Here is a 20,394-nt window from a genome sequence, read left to right as displayed (position 1 = left end):
ATCCCAGAAGGGCAGTGAACATCAGCAACAAAAATCCAGATAAAATTGACTAAGTGACATAGGCCTCAAATTGTTACCTATAAAGCGATGAGAATGGATTAATTTTCATCCAGAGATTATATGGATAGTCTTCTCTTAATTAAACCCATTCCTAAAATTTACATTTAATTACATGCCACAAATTGCACATCTTAAAAAAACATTGCTTGGATCCAGTGGCGCTATCTTAGAGCGTTTTTCCAATCTTTTTTTTTTTTTTACCTTGCAAAGTTGTCTGACTAGCAACTCTATTACAGTGTGTTGGCATGAGCTGACAGTTGTTAGATGGTATCTTTCGTTCCTTTCTAAAAATAGGGAAATGATGTGTGAGTTATGTTAATCTTTGGGTGCAAAAGGTATGGTGTGCAGGGAGTCAAACACGCTCTATCAACAACTGGAGGGGAAATTCAGGCTTTGAAGGTGTCAGAAGTTCTCAAGTCATAGGAAACAAATCCAACGGGGAAATCATTTCTGTTGCTCGCAGAATTATGAGGGTAGGAGAGCTGATGATCACCGCTTTTGCTGGCAATAGGATTGAAATGCACTAATTATAACCACTAGCATTTATTCAGCACCTATTAAAAGAAAGGGTCCCTAGAATGACAAACACATAATCGTTGGAGATGACCCCAATAGCTATACTGGTGGGGACTTTTACAGATGGAGAAAAGGAGACTGGAGAGTCTACGCTCCAGAACTTGATCAAGGCCACACCGATGGAACACATCGGTACCAGGATGCCGACACCATTTAACTCTGAGTCTGCCTCTTAACTACTCTCCATATGCTTCTCATATGAAGCAACATAGATTTCAGTTAGCCGGGAAGAAGACCACAAACCATGTTACACTGATAGATTGTAGTCTCTTTTTTTCTAAAGATTTTTTAAAAAGCAGCAACACAACCGAAGACGAAGAGGCACCGTGTGTTCCCAGTTGAGTTATGAATAGAAGTCCTGCCTAGAGGCAGGAGAATCATTTGAAAGCCGTCTTCTCAAGGAACTTATCAGCCTTCCAAGTATTGACCCAACAAACTCTTGAACTTCACTAAAATCCGAAAGTTGTTCTTTGTGAGTAAATTAAGTTAAAAGATCGGCATTTTTCAAAATAAAACCTTTCTAACTGTTGCTTTGGGTGCCTTAAAAAAATAACTGTTTTACGACAATGGTGTGGACAGAAGAGCTCACAGGTTTTCAAAGTATGTCAGCAATTATTATATACATTAATTGAATCAATACAGGTAACAGGATCGCTTGCTAGCTGTTCATGCATTTTCAGCTCATTAACACGGGTTAAATTTATGCCGTGGCAAATTACACAGAGCAAAAACAATACTGCTCAAATTACTGTAAAGATCACGGGAGTAAGAAATGATTCATGAAATACCAAAATCAAACCGAGCCCAATATGTACATACGTGTGTATGTGTTTATGTATCTGTACAGTGCATCGAAGGGCTGGCGAAAGTCATTTCTGGGCTAGGACAGATTGAGAGAACCGATGCAAGCTTATGTTCAAAAAATCCGATCTTCCCCCAGCCCTTTCTCCCGCCCTGACCCCAGCAGCCAGCCTGAGGTGCGGGGCCAGGATTCAATCTCGGCCGCCTCCCTGGAGATTGGGGCGCTGACTGGGAGGAAGGGCCGCTCGAGGGTGGGGAGCCAGGCTGAGCTCGGGCCGCCGGGCCCCACAGGCTCAGGAGCCCGTCGGTTCTGCTCAGCTGAGCAACATCACCCGCATAGGACACCTTCTTGGTTAGTGTCCCAGGCTGAGAGGCTGTGCTGTGCGGAAAGGTGGTGGCTGCAGGGGCGGGCGGAGCACTGTGCTGACGGCCGGCACAGATGGGACAGTAGGCACTGTCCCCTGCAGGGCGGTTAGTAGGGAGGGACTGCAGCTGGAAACACTGGCGGGGCCCGGGCTGGCTGCGGAGACAGGAGGGTGGGTGAGACAGGGATAGAGATCGGGGGCTGGTGGCCTCCTCAGTGTCTGTACTGTGGTCAGTGTTAGTGTCTATAGTTCCTATGCTACTAAGAAAAGCTTGAAGGGGTTGGTCCCTAAAATGTTTTTAGATTGAACTTCGTAGACCTTCCCTGGCCTTTGAGGACTTTAAGGACTTGGTTTTTGTTTCTTTCTTTATGCATCGGGGAGGTGAGTAAACCCTGTTTAAAACACAGCTCTTGAATCCAACTCTCTGTTTGGAAACCTGTCTCCACCTCTTCCTAAGTTTGTGACCTTGGGTGACTGATTTAATCTCTCCATGCCTCAATTTCCCGGTCCATAAAAAAGGGAGTAATAACAGTACCCATTGTTGTGAAGGTGAACTGAGTTAATGCGAGCAGAATGCTTAGACTGGCACCTGACGCCTAGAAGGGCATACCAGGGCCGGCCGGCCTTCTTCTGCTGTTGCTACTGCTGCTCAATACATCTGAACACTGTGTACTGATCCCGGGAAGGCACAGAATGCCCGCCAGTCACAGGCACACAGACAGACAAAAGTAGAGTCCAGGTCTAAATTCAGGCTCCTGAGACATGGCAGCCTGTCTTGTACATCACACCGCTCGACATACTAACTCAGAGTCCCAAAGAACACGCTTATACAGCTTGCCTGGGGACTGGGCCAACCTGCATTATTCAAAGTGGCATCTATTTCACAGGTTGGATTGGGCCTGGGTCTGATCACAGATCAGACCGCTGGGCACTTTTGTCAGGGGCATTCCCACTACGACCACCAGGATGCTATTTATTGCAGGGTTAGGCATTAACTAATTACTAATTACTCCAGGGGCCACGGATGTAAGGTCAGCGATTTTCTCCCTTCCCACCAGGAGGATCCAGCATGACAGGGGTCAGACAGGTAATTTGCATTGTCTCTGCTTAAGGGGCCCCGGGTAGAAGGTGGCGGCGGAGGAGCCTGTGTCGGAAGCAAGGAGAGGAGGCATAATTTTGACGGGAGCCTCTGGGAGCTTCTCAGGGGAAGACCTGGCCCCTCTCTCCTGCTGGGACCTGGCAGCCTCTCACACTTGACAACTTGCAGCTGGCCAGCTGGGGAAACTGGACAAGGTCTGACCCTGGCCCCGCATCGCTTTACTGGCTGGCAGTTCTTTGCCGCGCTGAGCATCTGGAGAGTCATCCGGCTGTGTTTGCCAAACCTGTGTGTATGAGAGGAGCGTGTTTGTTTTATAATCGGTGTCTTGGGTTTTAGATAAGAATACCGCAGGAGATGATCACACACTACGATCCATGCTAATGTACCTCTAGGCTAATACGTACGGAGATGATCCTGCTCTTTGATTCCATGAATCAGAAAATAAAATGGGAAACGTATGACATTTAAAAAAAATGATTGTTATTACTGAGTGTAAAATTTATTTTAACCCTCTCCGTAGTAGCTAAGTTTCATGTGGAACGTGTTGCTGGCCAGATTGTATCTCCTGATCCCCCCTCTCCTTAAATATGTGCTTATTTACTTCCTGTGGAGTCCAATTTTAGAACCCATCAAAGGAGATCCACTCCGACTCTGACTGCATTTTCATGCATAAATTCATGGCTGTCTTCAGAAGGAACTGCACTTACATATGCAAATTCTTCCCGATGCCTTCGTATTTTTACTTCTGGCCTGCACAGCTCTTAATTCATGCAAACACGTTACACAAACAAATATGGGCTCAATAACAACAAGCGGCACGTGTGAATTGTTAATTGCAAAGCTATGAGTCTGATGTGGCCAAGCGACTTCCATTATTATCAATGGGGAGGGACAGGATTGAAAGGGAGGAATGAAAGGTATATTTGAAAACAGAACCCCAAGCACTTAGTTTCATTTTACATGCATATTAATAAGGGGCAAGGCGACAGGCCAGGCCCCAACCCAGCAGTAACCTGGGACCTACCGATCCCTGCCCGGTGACGCAGAAGCCCAGATGCTCCTCTCAGGAGGCTTAGGAAGGGTCCATACACTCTGGCACAGAGCCACCAGAAACCAAGTGCATGTGGCAGCCCCGCAGACGAAACCAGAAACACAGCAGGAAAGAGGCGGCTTCCAACCATGTGGAACGCACATCACCTTTCACACTATCCGAGTCTCGTATTAGTGATGCTCTTGGAAACAACAGAGAGGTGTCACAACTTTTCATATTGGAAATGTAAGCACCCCCGTAATTAATTAAGCTGCGAGTCGTCGTTATTTTTTTCCAATTCCCACTTCGTGCACTTTGGGATCGGGTGAAACGTGAAGTAAAACACTTGCTGAAGTCGCTCACTGATCAAAGACGTCAGATACAGAGCAATTTTCAAGCCACCCTCCCTCCCTCTGCTTGAAATGTGTTCCATTTACATGAAGATAACTCTGAAAATAAGAGTGAAGATTAAATAAAAATCGTATCTTGCAAGGGTCTATAATTGCACTGGAAACACAATCTTAACTGTTTCTTGACCGATTTGGGGGATATTTTGTTAACTATTAAAGCTGGAGCTAGGCTAAACTGGGAGCATATGAAAATATGTTGTTTTAGAAAATCTGTTGGATTATAGATTTTATATATAATAGAATATTTTAAGAAATAAAGAAAAGATAAGTAATTTGAGGAAGCTAAGAAATCAGGAATGGAATTCCAAGTTGCTATAGACTGAATGTTTGTGACTCGCCAAACTCTTATATTAAAATCTAATCCCTTTGGCATTTGGAAGCAGGGCCTTTGGGAGGTGATTGGGTCACGAGGGTGGAGGGCTCATGAATGGGTTTAGTGCCCTTGTAAAAGAGGCCCCAGAGAGCTCCCTCGCCCTCTTCAGCTATGTGAGGACACAGGAAAAGACAGCTGTCTCTGAACCAGAAAGAAAGCCCTCATCACACACCCAATCTGCCCTTCAACTTTGACTTCCCAACCTCCAAAAGTGTACAAAATCAATGTCTTTTGTTTATAAGCCACATATTTATGGCATTTTCTTGTAGCAGCCCCAAAAGACTAGGACACAAGCTAAGGTACCTCATGAGGAATTAAATGAGTGGCAACATTTACTATAAGAAATGAAGAATCGGCAATGACATAACCTGGCAGGCAGGGCCTGACCCCGGCACTGGCAGAGTGACCCTTCCCAGTGCACCCAATGGATTTTGCACACCCACTTGTCACTCTGCTAAGCCATTCGTGGAAACTGCACACACAGCAAGGCTGGAACACAAAACGCAGGACCTCGCGCTAGTGAACCAACTTCGCTTACTGCTCCTGCCTGCGCGCCCATTCGTTGACAGTGGCCCTTGACAGGTGACGAGCAGTTCCTTATGGATATTGAGCGTGACAAGAACATCAATCCTTAGTACTGGGGAGAAAACTATTTTCTTTCCCAAATAAATCAAAATACTCCAAGTCAAGAGAACGATACTCCTTCTGGAGCTGCGGGTGTGCTGTTACGTTACACCTGTCAAAACCCACCATGGTGGGTCTCCAAAAGCAACCATCAAACTGTCAAAGAATTTAGCGTCCAGGACCAAAGAAGCACTCCTTTAATACCTGCAGGAGCTTGACATGGGTGGATAAAAGGGACTGTTCTCGTCACCTAAACCCCTATAGACCACACGATGGCCCAAGCTCTGCCCCAGTTGGCAGCAGCCTCAGTCATCGACGACACGCAACAGTGCAAGTGAGGACCAGGAGGCAGCGAGGCCGCGGGGCCGCTCCACCTACCTTGTCTCGGAAACTCGTCTGACTCCCGGTGCACGAGGTCTGTGACACGGTTGCCGTAGTGCATCCTGCTGTCGTGGTCATAGGCCTTCAGCGTCTCACTGGAGCTGTAGGACTTCTGCGTGGGCACACGGCAGTCTTCGCTGTCCAGGGAGGAGCTGGTGTAGCGACACTCCTTGCCGCACCGCCCCCGGGTCAGAGAGCGGTGTCGCCTGTCCTTCACGTCCATTGCTGCGGATCGGGCAGGACGCGGATGGAGTCTGAAGAGTCAGGCCTGAGGGTTGGCGCGTGTCACGTGGGCACCTAAACACATCAAAGGAAACAACTCCGTGATTACGAGGAAACGCCGCCTTCGGTTCTGACTCACGTTCTGACTCAGATAATAACATAAAAAGGCAAATTTGGTCAGTGCCACATAATCTCTTCTGCAAACGCTTAATGTATACTTAAACAATCAGCCTAAATAGAAGAACTCGACACAGTAAATTAATTTTCTTGCTATTTCATTTAATAGATTTAGGGGGAAAAGTAATAGCAACAATAAGTCGTCTTTTGATTTTCCATATGTGCGCAGATGACACGGTAAGTCTGTCATTCTAAAGCAAGATCTTACTATGCAGCAGTTGAAAGCAAAACTGATTTTATCTGTCTTTAATTATATTCTCTTTCTGCTAGAGAAGAGTTGGGGAAAACAAAAATAAAAATAAAAGTACATGAGGCAATATATACGCTGCCAGTGCTTTGCAATGATACCAAGTCAACCTGACTACCATACAGTTGCCTGGCCGGGACCGGCATTTTTGATGTGCAAACAGTCTTCCTCCAATTTCTTTAATGAGCCTTCCGCAAACTCCTAGTCAGTTTTCTCTCCTTTGCAAATCTGGTCACTTCTTCTTCCTAGTCATCTGCCAGCTGGAGAGCTTGCTGACAAGAGGTCTAATTGGTTCAACAACTCAATCACCAACCTGAGCCCAACCCTGCTGTCCTGCTCATTGCGGGGATACCACTGCAGCAAAGATAAACAGAGAGGAGCCCTGAATGGAACAGGAAAGCTGACGGAAAGGAGACTCACGTACAAACTGGCAACCAGGGAGCCCACACGCTAGGCCTGGATGTGTATGCCCAGCATCGCTCAGAAAACACTAGCCTTCTGCTTAGCAAATGCCACAGAGACACTTAGATGCCCGCAAGTTCCAAATGATAGGCTCTTATTGATTTCACGGGCCATGCAAAATAGCATGGGCTACGGGGCCAGGGGCTGGACAGAATGGACAAATAAGGATTTTAATTAAAATGGAAAATACGACCCTGAGGTAGGTTAGTGGTTTTTCTCTAAGCTACTGTTGCTGACTCCTCAGTGTGTTAGGAACTACTTGGGGAGCAGAAATGTAGGTCTGAGCCCCTCTGCTCTTCTTTGGTTATTTACCACCCTGTCGTGGGTACTTTGTGGACCAATGGACCAGGCTGAATGCACACAACGTGGACGGCATCTGTCCCAGGACAGCAGACACCAAGTTAGTCCCTCCCTGTCCTTGCCCCCCCGAGGTGCTTCTGCATCTCAGGAGCCCTGCTCATTTATACCATTTGTACACTTGATCAAACACTGCCTGTTTTCATGGACAATCCTCTTTGGTGATGAAAACAACACCAAGCGCACCCACGCTGCTGCAAAAAAAGCTAATGGTTTCCCTGAGGCTACAGTTCCTGACTCGGGACATTGAGAAGCATCTTTTGAAAGTTACCAGTCACGATCCCAAGACCTGCTTAGAGGACACAAATAGTGAATGTGGGCATGGAACCGTTTTTCTGTGCAGTTAGTTCGAGTGTCTCAACAAGAATGAAATCTGAATGCCAAAACCATCTCCCATAATTTCCAACAGGTGATCTCAGCATCTTGGGATCCATACTGCAGGCTGGTTCCGAGCAGGGCCATTGAAGTCTTGACTGGATGCCCATCTCATCATGGCCACGGATCAGCCAGAGCCCTAGTAAAATTACTCCTGGACTTTCAAACTCAATTTCTCAATCAGTGAAAATGAAAAATAATAGTATCTACTTCACAGAGTTTGAGTAAAAATTAAGACAGATACTACGATAGAGCTCCCAGTAGGCTGTCTAACACGTGGTAGTGGCCTACTGGAAGTCGTTTTATCTTCTTCTCTGAAAGATTAAAAAAAGCTTTTTTTCCCTCTTAGCTAAGTAGTTTATAGACCTGCATTAGACAGAGGGCAGAGATGATACTATAAATCCCTGAACTCCAAGTTTTAATTATAAACCTCAGGACTTCAACTGCACACCAATAAAGGAAGACCTTCAGCACCTACTGAAGGTATTTAAACTGTGCACCAACACCAGGAGCCTCATGTAGTTTGGGGGGAAGTTGGGTGTTTTGAGTAGATTTTATAATATTCCTCTCTCCTGTTTCACTGTGAGTTTTCACTTCTTGATGTTTTCAGTGGTCCTGACTCATGAAACCCTGTCTCCTCTGATTTGCGTCATGCTTTGGAAAGCAGGCTGACTTTCTATATGTGGGTATGGGATTTTATTTTATTTTTTAAATCATGCTCTGATTTACAGGTTTATTTAAAAAGCCTGAAGGCTTATTATCTAGTTGTAAAGTACAGAACTTTTCTGTTTGGACATTTGGATGTCTAATTTGGTTGCCCAGCGATCTTTTCCTGCTAAATTCCTCTTTCTTGGCTATGCCCTTGACAGTTAAGCTTGTCAGTAAAATCACACCCAGACAAATGATAGACATTTTTTTTTTTTTAATATAATGAGGTAAAAATGACAAATCTTAGTCACAAGAAGCTAATTTCCTAGGAAACTGTGCAGAATATACAGGTTATTAGCCTACAGACATTTTGCATTTAGCCTGCCTGTTGTTCAATTTTTTTCAATGTTAAAAAAATGACAAACCAGGAAATATTATCTTAAAATCTGGATCTATAGTTTATCACTAAATTTTAGGCTGTTCAGAAATTTCTGCTCCCAGAAAGATGGAATAAACACACTTTTACTTATACCTCCCCATAAGTCCAGCTAAACACCCTCGACAGCGTATGCAAAGCAAACATAAGAAAAGTCTGAAAGGTGGAAAGAAGAGGCAGAAGAACTAGGGCCCTCAGGACTGAGGGAATAACGCTGCGGTGAGTTCCCAGGATTTCTTTTTGCCCTATATATCCCAGATTCGTAGCTAAAGACACCGGCAACCTAGAAACATCAATAGACATAGAGAACAAAAGCTGCCTCCCTCCAGTCAGAATGCCATGAGAGGGCCAGCCTAACAAAAGAGGAACATTTAGATAGTAGCCACCTCACTCTAGCCAAACAACATGGAAAGAACTGTAGCCCCACGCCCATCCTCACCAGTAAATGCCACCTGGGGACCCTAAATTTCCATGCTGCTGAGGAAGCAGTGGGGCACTCCCGCCACCACCACACTGACGTCAGAGAAGGCTAAGAGCGGAGCCAGGACTTCAGTCCCTCCCAGAAAGTAATGAGACCATCCTCTCCCTCCTAAGGAGCCTGGCCTTCCACCCCGCTGGGTACCAACAAGGTACCCCTCTCCTTCTCTGTGGGGGTGGTGCAGGAGGAGACCTAATGGAAAGTTAAGACTTTCACTCTCTCCTGGTGGTAATGAGTCCTTTTGCTCCTTGGTAGTGGTTACTGGTATCAGTAGATGCCACCTGGGGAGGACTAATAAGGTATTCATTCCTATCTCTTCCACCCAGGGAGGTATAGTGGAGGCTTAGTAAGGAGCCTGAGCTCCCACAGCCACCCCTCCCACCCCTAACCAGGAGCACCCTGCACTTGGGTGTTGACAAAGACTGAGTGGGAAACCTGGACTTCTCTGTCAGCCTAGCAATAAAGAGATGGGATGCCTCTTCTCCTGACGGAGTAGCGTCAGAAGAAACCAGCTAGCATAGAAGGTTTAAGTAAAATCCAGAATCAGAAACCATGGAGACCAGAAAGAAATGGCAAAATACTTTTCAGTCATTGAAAGAAAAGATCTTTCAACCCAGCATCCTATATTCAGTGAAAATGCCCTTCTAGATGAAGGGGAAAACAAGAAATTCTCAGATGAAGGAAGGACAGTTCAAATATTAGTTACCTAAAAGAATGGTCCAAAAATTTGTTGTCTAATACAGAAAGGAAACAATAAAGGGAAAATTCTTGGAACATCTGGAAGAAGAAAAACATGGCAAGCTAAAATATAAATAAATGCAATAGAGTTTCTCTTTTTACATTTTCCAAATTATTTTTGATGGTTGAAGTAAAAATTATAACACTGTCCGATGAGGTTCTAAATGTATGTAGAGGACATATATAAGGAATTGTATTATAAACGGAGAAATGTAAAGGGACATAAGGGAGAAAGTTTTCACATTTCATTTGAACCAGTAAAATTATGAAACCAGTGAACAGTGATAACATATGTAAGTATAATGTAACAAAAATGTTGAATCACTGACAGGGAAGTAGAAAGATGAACATAATAAAATGAAAAACAGGAAGAACAAGAGAACAAACAGAAAACACAAAGTAAAATGTCAGACTCATAAAATAGCAATAATTATATTAAATATAAGTGGTCTAAATACACAAACTAAAAAACAGAGATCTGCAGAGTTGATTAAAATATATGACCCAAACCTATTCTGTCACTAAGAAAGTCACTTTAAATATAACAATGTCAGCAGGTTGAGAGTAAAACTGATGAAAAAGGTATAAGATGCAAACATTAATAGAAAGAAAACAGGAGTGATTAAATTAACATTAGATAAAGTGGACTTCATAGGGAAAGAAAATTACCAGAAACAGAGAGGTCATTACATGATAATGAAAGGATCATCCACCAACAAGAAATAGAAATTCTAAATATGTACGCACCAAAAAAATCAGAGCTGCAACATATGTGAAACAAAAAAGAATAGACTACAATGAAAAATAAACAAATCCACAATCATCTTTGGAGGTTTCAATATCAGAGTCCCCCAAATTAATAAACTGGACAGAAAATCAAGAAGAATACAGAAGAATCCTCAAATGCCATCAACCAACAGGGTCTACTCAATATTTATCCACTATTCCTCCCAACCACAGCAGGTTGTATTCTCCTTCAGTGGCCGGGAGGCATATACCAAGACAGGCCATCATCTGGAACAAAACAAACGTCAAAATTTTTAAAAGAATTGAAATCAGACAGAGTATGTTCTCTTACCACAGCAGAATCAAACTCAAACAAACCAATTGCAGAAAGAGAGAAAAATCTCAGATACTTGAAAACTAAACAACACTTTCTAAATAATTCACGGGTAAAAGAAGTAGGTCCAAACAAAATCAAAATATACATTAAAGCGAAGGAAAGTGAAAATATAACATAAAAATGTGTGAGAAATTGCTCTGCCAAAGATCCTGTTAAAAGATGAAGAAACAATCCATAGCCTGAGAGAAGCTGTTTGCAAACCACACATCAGATAAAGGACAGATATCAAGAATATATAAATATTTTCAAAACTCACCTGTAAGACAACAACAACAAAGCAATACAATTTAAAAACAGGCAAAAGGCAAGAAGTGACATGTCATCAAATAGGACATACACATGGCAAACAACACATAAAAAGATGTTCCCCATCATTAGCCATTAGAGAAATGCAAATTAAAGCCACAATGAGATATTACTACGGACTGCCAGAATGACTAAAATAATAATGAAAATGATAATAATTAATGATGATTATAAAAACAGCACTAAGTACTGGCATGGGCGTGGAAAAGTAGACCACTCACACTTTGCTGCCCCAGGTATAAAATGGCACAGCCACTTTGGAAAACAGTTCAGCAGTTTAAAAAAAAAAAAAAAAAACTAAATGTACAACTGCCTTATAATTCAGTAATTGCCCTCCTGGGCATTTTTCCAAGAGAAATAAAAACAAAAATCTGTTCACAAATGTTTGTAGCAGAATGTTTATTCATAATAGCACCAAACGGGAAACAACGCAGATATCCTTCCATGAGTGACTTGGTTCAACAATGCTCTGGTACACCCAGGACATGAGATACTGCTCTGCAATAAAAAGGAATGAACTACTGATGTACATAAAAACCAGGATGAACACCCAGAGGGTCATGCTCAGTGAGAAAGCCCACCCCGAAGGTTACACGCCCTATGCTCCTTTTATATGACATTCTTGAAATGAGAAGATTATAGAAACGACTACAGATCAAGGGCATGAGGGCGTAAGGGAAGTGAGTGTGGCCGTAAATGGACGACACCAGAAGCCCTGTGGTGATGGAAATGCCCTGTGCCTTGGCTGCGTCAATGTCGCATCCTGCGTGTGACACTGAGCTACGGTTTTGCAAGATGTTGTCACTGGCTGAAGACGACTGGAGGCTACTGCGGGACGTTCGCCTGATCTGGGAGGTCGCTCGCAATTGTGGGCTCGGCATGCGCTCGACTTTATTATTACTATTATTTTACTCCTTTCGATTTTATAGACAGTCAGTTTCACTTATTTGAACCCCTTGCTTGGCCAACATAGCTCATTATATTTGTGACTTTTGGTAAAAAGGGAAAAAATATATACTGTTGGGCCCCTGGTAAAGATCGCAAAAGGCCAGTTACAACATGAGCGGCAGCACCCGCCAACGTATTTTTCTTAAGACAATTCTAAAATAATAACTTGCTGGCCTTTGTCCTAACAGGGTTAACTACCCATCCTTTGTCTAATAAATCGTGTTTATTGCCTACTACGGGCACAGCGCTCTGCATACTAGTCCTTGAAAGCGAAGGTCAACAATTCACGTGGGGAGATGCTAGTCTAGAGGCGGAATCTACAAAGTAATTAAAGTTGCCTTGAAGCGGCGGGAAAGATGGTAACCAGGACTGTCAACCTTTTCCCCAAGCCCCGGCCTTTCCGGGCACCGACGAACGGCAATCACCGGGCGCAGCGCCTCTGCCCGCCCGTGGCCGCTGCGCGGGGGCTTCTGCTCCACGCCACAGCTCCGCTCTCGGAGGGTGTTCACGCTGCTTTTTTCATCAGTTGCCTGAGTGGGTTCCGTCGCTGTAGCAGCACAGACTACAGAGATCCTGCCCGCGAGCCTTTGTCTAATTAACTGATCCTGTGAGCTGTGACACTGCTCACTGTCACCGTCTCAGATGGCCCTGCTACTTCAGGGGGCTGGCTTGTTAATCACCGACAGCCCATTGGAGATGCGTGTGTGTGCCGCTCTACCCGTGAGCGGACCTGTTTGCGTGTATAAATAGGCGCCTGAACGATGCGGAGGTTAATTTTGGGCGCATCCACACGGAGAGCTGTTTTGGTTACCATCACACTGCAGCCGATTAGTTGCCCAGGCCGGCCTCTCCCTCATCAGCGATCTTTGACCACCCCCGGGCATCCTTCCACTGGGCTGGAGTATGTATATCTTATGAAGGGCCTGTGCTCCTTTGGGAAGTTTGGTGCCAGGGAAGCCAGCCATCTCCAGATACCCAAACGGCCTGGGACTCCGTCCATTCTGGACACAGATCAATGTGACCCCCCCTCCCCAGTTCAAATGATGAGAATCACCAGAGAAGCTTGTCTAGAAGGGAGTGCGGGAGAGTCAGTACCTGCGAATCAGGAACTGTTCTTGTTTCCTGATTGGAGCTGATGTCACAGATATTTCAGAAATCCAATAAAAAGTTTCATTACCTGCGCATGTTTATAGTTAAAAATACAGACTTTTTAAAAGCTCAATCCGAAAGCCCCCGTGGAATATGCTTCTTTCTTCTGATAGCATGTTAATTGGACCGCCTACTTGCTTCTTAAATACTGCAGGTGCCATGTTGCCACGTTTTAAAAGATGTGATGGGGAAGGCATGGTCCCTGTATCCTTAACTGCTCTGCTAATTCTGCCTCTTAGCAAAAGTGGAAACGCGAAGTCAACCGAAAAACAGCCCATTCACAGATTCCTCTCCTGTGTGCTGGAGCGCTCCCATTAAAGCGGTTTATTTTAAAATCAGCACCAAATAAAGCGCAATACAGGACCCCCCAGGTAAGAGAGAAGCTGGAAAGGGGCAGGAGGAATTGGAGTCTCACCCACCTGGCAGCCCCCGACCCTCAAGTCAGGCTCCGATGGACATAGCGTGGGAACCAGTGCGTGAACCCGAAGATTTCCAGTTTCTCCTCTCAGCAACATTCAAGAGCAAGTCTGAACAAAATACCGAGAGACAGAATATCCCTGTGGCCTCTGGGTGGGCCAAGGAAAATCTGGTTTAAGATCTACAAAAGTGGAAGACAGTGCCCCGTAATTTAATGCGCTAGTAAGTAAGAGGTCAGAGGCGGTTCGCTTTCTGCTCCCTGTTGTTATATTGATATGTCTGGGGATAAAAAGCCGACTCCGGTTAATGTCCGGAGCCAAAACGGAGAAGTACATTCACAACCGTATCCTGCTCTCCAGCTTCAGAGCCTTTAGGACCTGTTGGGGTCCCTGGAGCCATCTGCACAGGAAATGATGAGAGTGGACCCGGGTCCGCTGCCTGTGGATTTCATGGACCGTGAAATGTGAGGACACGTCCGTGTGCCAGCAGCCCCGTTGAACAAGGGCCACCACTGCGCAAAGTGCACCCTACGCGTCTAGATATTTGCCATCAGAGTGCCAGCTTGTGTGTTCGCATACATTCTTGTTTGAATGGCAATGAAAAGCCAAAAGTCTATGTCAGGTTGCTGTTTAGTCTAATTCCACGCCTTTTCTTCCCTTTCCAGCCTAAACTGTTTAACATTCCAGAAGCCGACATGGTTACACCTCCTGCTAAAATTTCAGAACGACACGTGGAAGTTTACCGAAGCCTCCGCCTCCTGAGCCCCACCGTCCCCGCACACGGGCCCCTCCGCTCGCCTCCCATTTTCCTCGTGCTTCCCGGGAGCAGGAGCCGAGCAGATGGCTGTAGCTGAGGCCCTGGCCGAGTTACCCAAAGGGGAAGACAGCCCCCCACGCAGGGCTCAGGGAGGCAGCGGCGAGCCTGCGGCCCCGAAGCCCACTGATGGAGGGAGCTCAGCGCCTTCCCCCCCCCACTGAGGGCGGCCTTCTGGCGCACGAAGCGGGAGACGCGGGAGACCGGCAGAGGGGGCAGGGCCGTGGGACCACAGGCTTCTCGGCAAAACACCCACGTCCACATCTCTGTCCAGGCCGGCGCCCACGGCTGAATGCCTCCCGCGCGGCAGGCCTGGGGCTGGGCTCCTTGGGCAAGTGACCGCTAATGACACACCCCTGCAACACCGGTCCCTACACGTGCTTCGGAGGCGGGGAGATGGAGGCCCAGGGAGGCTAAGTGACTGGCTAAGTCCACGCACGTGGTAAGTGTCCATGCTGAGATTGGGGCTGAGACGTCTGACTCCAGGCCCGCCTTCGTTTCAAAAATGGTCACTCAGAGAAAAGGGCAGTCTCAGAACACTTTGTCATGTCCCTCTGGGTCACTGAATTTGTAACTGCCTGAGAACCCAGGCCCTCGGTCCAGTGCGGTGGCTGTGTGAGGGTCACTAACCACATCCCGCTCCGGACAGATTCAATAGAAACCTTCCAGTGCACGGAGCAGCAGAGGCAAGTGCCTCTGATACACCAGCGGTGAGGGACACGAAGGGGACTGACGTTATGCGGCCTCCCATGAAGAGTTGAGAGGGGTGGCCTCAGTCTCCACATCTGGGAAATGAGGAGAAGATGCCTCTTTTGAAAGGTTAATGTGAGGATGTCAGAATGGGGTAAGTGCATCTCCTAGGAACAGATAGTACTCAAACCACGATGGACGCACCACCACCCTCCTCACCACCGTCAACCGTGAAGAACGTCTGGCCATTAAAGGTTGCTGTAGGCCGGCTGGCGTGGCTCAGAGGTTGAGCATCGACCTAGGATCCAGGAGATCTGGGTTTGATCTGGGTTCGATTCCGGGTCAGGGCACATGCCTGGACTTTGGGCTCCATCCCCAGTCAGGGGCGTGCAGGAGGCAGCCGATCAATGACTCTCTCATCATTGATGTTTCTAACTCTCTCCCTCTCCCTTCCTCTCGCTGAAATCAATAAAGATAATTTTAAAAATTAATTAATTAATTAGTTTTAAAAAAAGTTGCTGTGCCCGGCCAGGCGTGGCTCAGCGGTTGAGCGTCGACCTAGGATCCAGGCGATCAGGGTTTAATTCCCGGTCAGGGCACATGCCCAGGTTGTGGGCTCCATCAGTGACTCATCATTGATGTTTCTCTCTCTCTCTCCCTCTCTCCTTTCCTCTCTCTGAAATCAATAAAGATATATTAAAAAAAAAAAAAAAAAAAGTTGCTGGAGCTGTTACTTAAGTGATCCCCAAAGTACAAGTAAAGTACCACTATTCCAAGTAAGATCTGCTAGGGCGCTGCACTCCTGTCCTCTAGAAGGTTAGTGTGGAAGCACTGTGTTTGGACAGACACACAGATACCAATGTCCCCATTTAGAATTCCTCCTGTGCCGCAGGAAGCAGTTCCATTAACATGGAAAATCTGAAACAGAGAAGCTCTAATATCATCCGTCCTTTTGCAAATCATGTGCATTTTGCCCTGTATTTCAAATAGGAACTATTAAGTGCATCATAGAAATAACACATATGATACGGAGAAAATCACATGAGAAGGATGGGTTGTTTATAATTAGCTCACAATCTGTCCAGAAAGGTGGATGCTGCTGACTGGAGATTCTGTTGTTTGCAGGAACTAAATGTCAGATGTGGAGATGTTGGAGCTGAGGGGCTGGGACGGGTCTACATTACTTTGCACAACAGAGACGTAGGAAGGTCTCCTGAGAGGAGTTAAGTGCAGGGGCTGGAAGCAGGGAAATTTAGACAGGTCGGGGCGGGTGGCTAGAAAAGAGGCGCATCCAGAGAGGGGGAAAGAGAACGAATGGGGGATTCACTGGAGACCTTCAGAGCAGGGCGACCTGCCTCTGTGCTCCATGCCCACCTAACGCAGGCATATAGCATGATCTGCATTCCTCATCTGAGCTGTGAGTTTCCTTGCATGTGCAGGTGAGTATGGGCTCAGCGTGTTCTATTCTTTTTACTCTGATGAGAAATCTATTTTACTGTGATGAGAAAGCAGATAATGCTCACTGAAGGTTTCCTTCAGTGACGGCTGAGATGCTCCTTGAAGGCAGGGGCCTTGTCTCTTGCCAGCAACCTATTCCAGGAGCTGGCAGAGAGGTGCCTTGAGGAGCACTGGGTACAGCTGCGTGAGAAAGACCTGTGCACTTACACAGAGGTGTCAGAGGCAAAGAGAGGGAGAGAGAAGGGGGGGGGAGAAATTTTTTAAAAGCCTTAGGTCATTTTTGTCTTTCTGAGTATTTAACTGTCCTGAGCATATTTTTCAAGTCTACTGTTAATTTTCAGGGCTCACATAAGAAGTTTTATAGGAATTCTGTAATATGTTTGCTCCTGTTTTGTCAAACAAATACAGTATCCGTGTTCTCTTTCATGAGAGCCTCTGTTTCCTTAACTAGGAAATATAAGCATTGGTGACTGCTTGGAAAATTATTCTTACAAGAGTACTCAAAAGATAGGAACTAGTCACTGACAGGCCATGAAGTCAGAATCAATGGGCTACTCTTTAAATATCTTTCTGTTTTGGACCGTGCGCGCTGAGACCTGGCATGGCGATAGGTCAAGAGTCAACAAACACGTCTGTGAAGACCTGGGAAGTAAGTTTCTTCTACGTCTTAGGGTCTGTTGCTCAACCGCTCAACTCTCACGGTAGCTCGGAAGCAGCCGGATGAGACGCCTCGTGAACACGCCTGTCCGCATCCCCAAAAGCTTGACTTACAAAGATGAGCCAGACGGCTTGATTTGACCCTCTGGCCTCAGGATGCCAACCGTCCCTGATGTAAACAGGGGACAACCCAAAGCAAGACGTTTGGAATGCTGGCCAATTATTAGCTTGAAAATAACCTGGCTCACCAAGGACCTCCCAGGAGAGGAAAAAGACCTTAAATGTTGAATTAACACGAGACATTCACGGGAGCTGGTGGGCCCACTGACTAGTACACTGCAACTAGAGGACCTTGATTGCATTTAGGAGGCTGCTGATATAAAACTGATACATTTCCTTGGGCTGCAAGTCAAAGCTCTGCTTCTGTTGAGAAGGTAGACCTGTAAATTAACCACTCTTGCAACAATAGTTTGAAATTTAACCTTTATGCACAATATGTGTTTAGGTCTTGCCTGAATGTCCCTACTAATTGATATTTTGCTAATTATTTCCTGGCATTGAGATCTGTCTGTGACTATTAGAAGCACTGATTTATTTTTCATATCACGTCCTGTTTTAATATCCCTATCTTATTTTGCATGTATGAGATAGAAGACAATAATTCATTTACCAAGTGACCGACATGTCGAGGGTTCAAGCTTTAAGATCTAGCAGAACACAACCCCCCAGAAAGCAGTTCGTATTAATTGTGGCTAAGAGGGGTATTTAGGTGGATGTGTTAATTAACTAGGTGAAGGAATCCTTTCACAACGTCTACATGTGTAGAATCACCATGATGTACACTTTAAACAGGTTACAATTTCATTGGCTAATTATACCTCAATATGTCTAAAAATAGAAGTATCTAAAAATCAACAACAAAACAACTAAGGAGCAAGACACTGGGTAACACCTTAAGAATTCATTTAGATAAACGTTATTAAAAGGGCCCTTTGTAGCCTGCGTGGACTATTGTATTTTGGTGGTACATCAATAGGTGATACGAAGGTTAGAAAATGCAAGAGCCCAATACAACATTTCCACGTGCATTTAAAAATAACTCAATAACATCAATCGCAAGATTATGCACTTGCATCCCTGCATTTCCTAATGATCCCTCAAGGTATATCATTATATTTTTACAGCCATTAGCACTGCCATTCACCAGAAACATAATGCTGTAATCACTCGGAGGCCCAAGGAAATGAGTCTCTCCCACTTGCCTGCGACCCTCTGCTCTCTCATATGGCATCCAATGCTCCAGCAGTGCCAACCCTCCGGCGCGGGCCGGGAAAAGCCTCTGCTGGGGACAGCTGTGATGACCTGCCCAGGACACAGACGTAGCTTCTGAGCTTTGAGAGGGGAACATCACCTCCCAAAGCAACTACCAGCACCCCGCACGCCGCGCAGCGATTCTGCTCCACACGGCTGCCTGGAAGGCGGACCTGGCTGCTTCCTCGCCTCTGGGAATAAAAACGCAGGGTCATCCTTGCGGGGGAAAGAAAGGACCCAAAGAAGCCATCAGAGCCCTGCTTTCAAGAGACAGACACTCTTTAAACACCGGAACCGGGGAAAGAAACCCAGGCTTGATGAATCCATATTGGGCCTCTAAAGAGGTTGCTAGAAACCCTAAATAGTCGGGGGTGTTGGGACCCACGGCTAATGGCCCAAGGATAAGGGACGTGCCAACCAAAGTAGGGCACCCACAGGAAATCCAGCGTCCGTCAGAATCTGTCAGGGACCCTCCCGGACTCGCCAGCGGGGTAACATGCGACATTCTATGAGGGCAACAGTGCGACTTCATAACACTTTATGGCAACAGCAGGATTTTAAAAAGTAACAGGTTAATTTGGCCGGCGGGATTGGTTGATGACACGGAGCAGAGGAGACGCTCAAATATATCGAGCGGTAAACCAGTAAAGGAACGTGTTTCCGATAAGCCACAGCCGAAGCGAGCGCAGATGGGACTGGACGGTCCCTACTTATGAAAGGCGACTCGCGTGCTATGGGACCTCCCCACCTTCAGGTCTGGCATGAGTTTTATCCCCAAGATATCAATCACCTACGTACCCGGGCATCTGAAACCTTTTATTGAAATGAATGAAAATGAGCCAATGGCTGCATCATGCTAAGGATTTCACGTTTACTCTCTCTCTAGACGACACACCTATTTTATCTCAGTCCCCCCGCCCCCATTTTGCAAATGAGGAATAAAATAGAGAAACGTGGCTGAAAATCGCATAAAAGCAGCAGAGGCTGGATGTGAAGGCAGATGCCTGGTCTTCGATCCAGATGTCGCCCAGGAACCCGGAGCCTCTCGTCTCTCTTCCCCGTATGCTCTTGCTCCCCAACGACACGTCTAAAGGGACCTCGGATTCTGAGAACTTAGAAAGTGCTCTACATTCAGCGGCCCCTCGCTATTATCTAAATTTTGGAAAACTAAATTTTATCTCCAGCAGGCAGTCACTTCATAAACGAAAGTATGATTTTCCAGCTCTTAATCAAGGTACATCCCATGACCTCTCTTTCTGCGTTAACCCGCTTTCCACCCTCCCCGAGGGTTTTTCTGTGATTTGATAAAAAACAAACAAACAAACAAAAACCCCCACTAAATTTGAATGAAAATTCATTCTAGGGGAATTGTGCACCTCTCCTTCAGATAATTAGTGGCAATTAGTAATTTCACAATCATGACAAGTGACCATTGTAATAAAGAGATGCAGAAAGGAGAGGCTCAGTTGGTTGGAGTAGGAAAGGGGACCTGGCTTCATTCAGTCACTTTGCAAGCGCTGGCCGTCACCTCCCGAGACGCAAGGACTGTGTGAAGCGCAGTGGATGGAAAATGAGTGAGCCGTGAACTCTGCTCCAAGGATCTCACCACCCCACAGAAGCCAGACCCAAGCCCAGATTAAGTCCATCCCAATGTCATTACCCT

The 20,394-nt window shown here is 45.9% G+C and overlaps 1 protein-coding gene across 1 annotated transcript in view; it reads right to left on the bottom strand.

The window, feature by feature from the left end:
- LOC308556049 (teneurin-2-like) overlaps positions 1-20,394 on the bottom strand; it is a 339,816-nt gene that overhangs the window by 63,795 nt on the left and 255,627 nt on the right. Inside the window, exon 3 of the mRNA XM_081135052.1 lies at positions 5,717-6,016. Within this exon, the coding sequence (XP_080991178.1) occupies positions 5,717-5,942 (226 nt within the window). The 5' untranslated portion in view covers positions 5,943-6,016. The remainder of the gene's footprint in view (positions 1-5,716; positions 6,017-20,394) is intronic.

This window comes from Miniopterus schreibersii (genome assembly GCF_964146895.1).
Source record: "Miniopterus schreibersii genome assembly, chromosome: 4".
Lineage (NCBI taxonomy): Eukaryota > Metazoa > Chordata > Mammalia > Chiroptera > Miniopteridae > Miniopterus > Miniopterus schreibersii.
The sequence above is the reverse complement of the archived record's forward strand: the minus strand, read 5'-3'. Positions and strand labels throughout refer to the sequence as shown.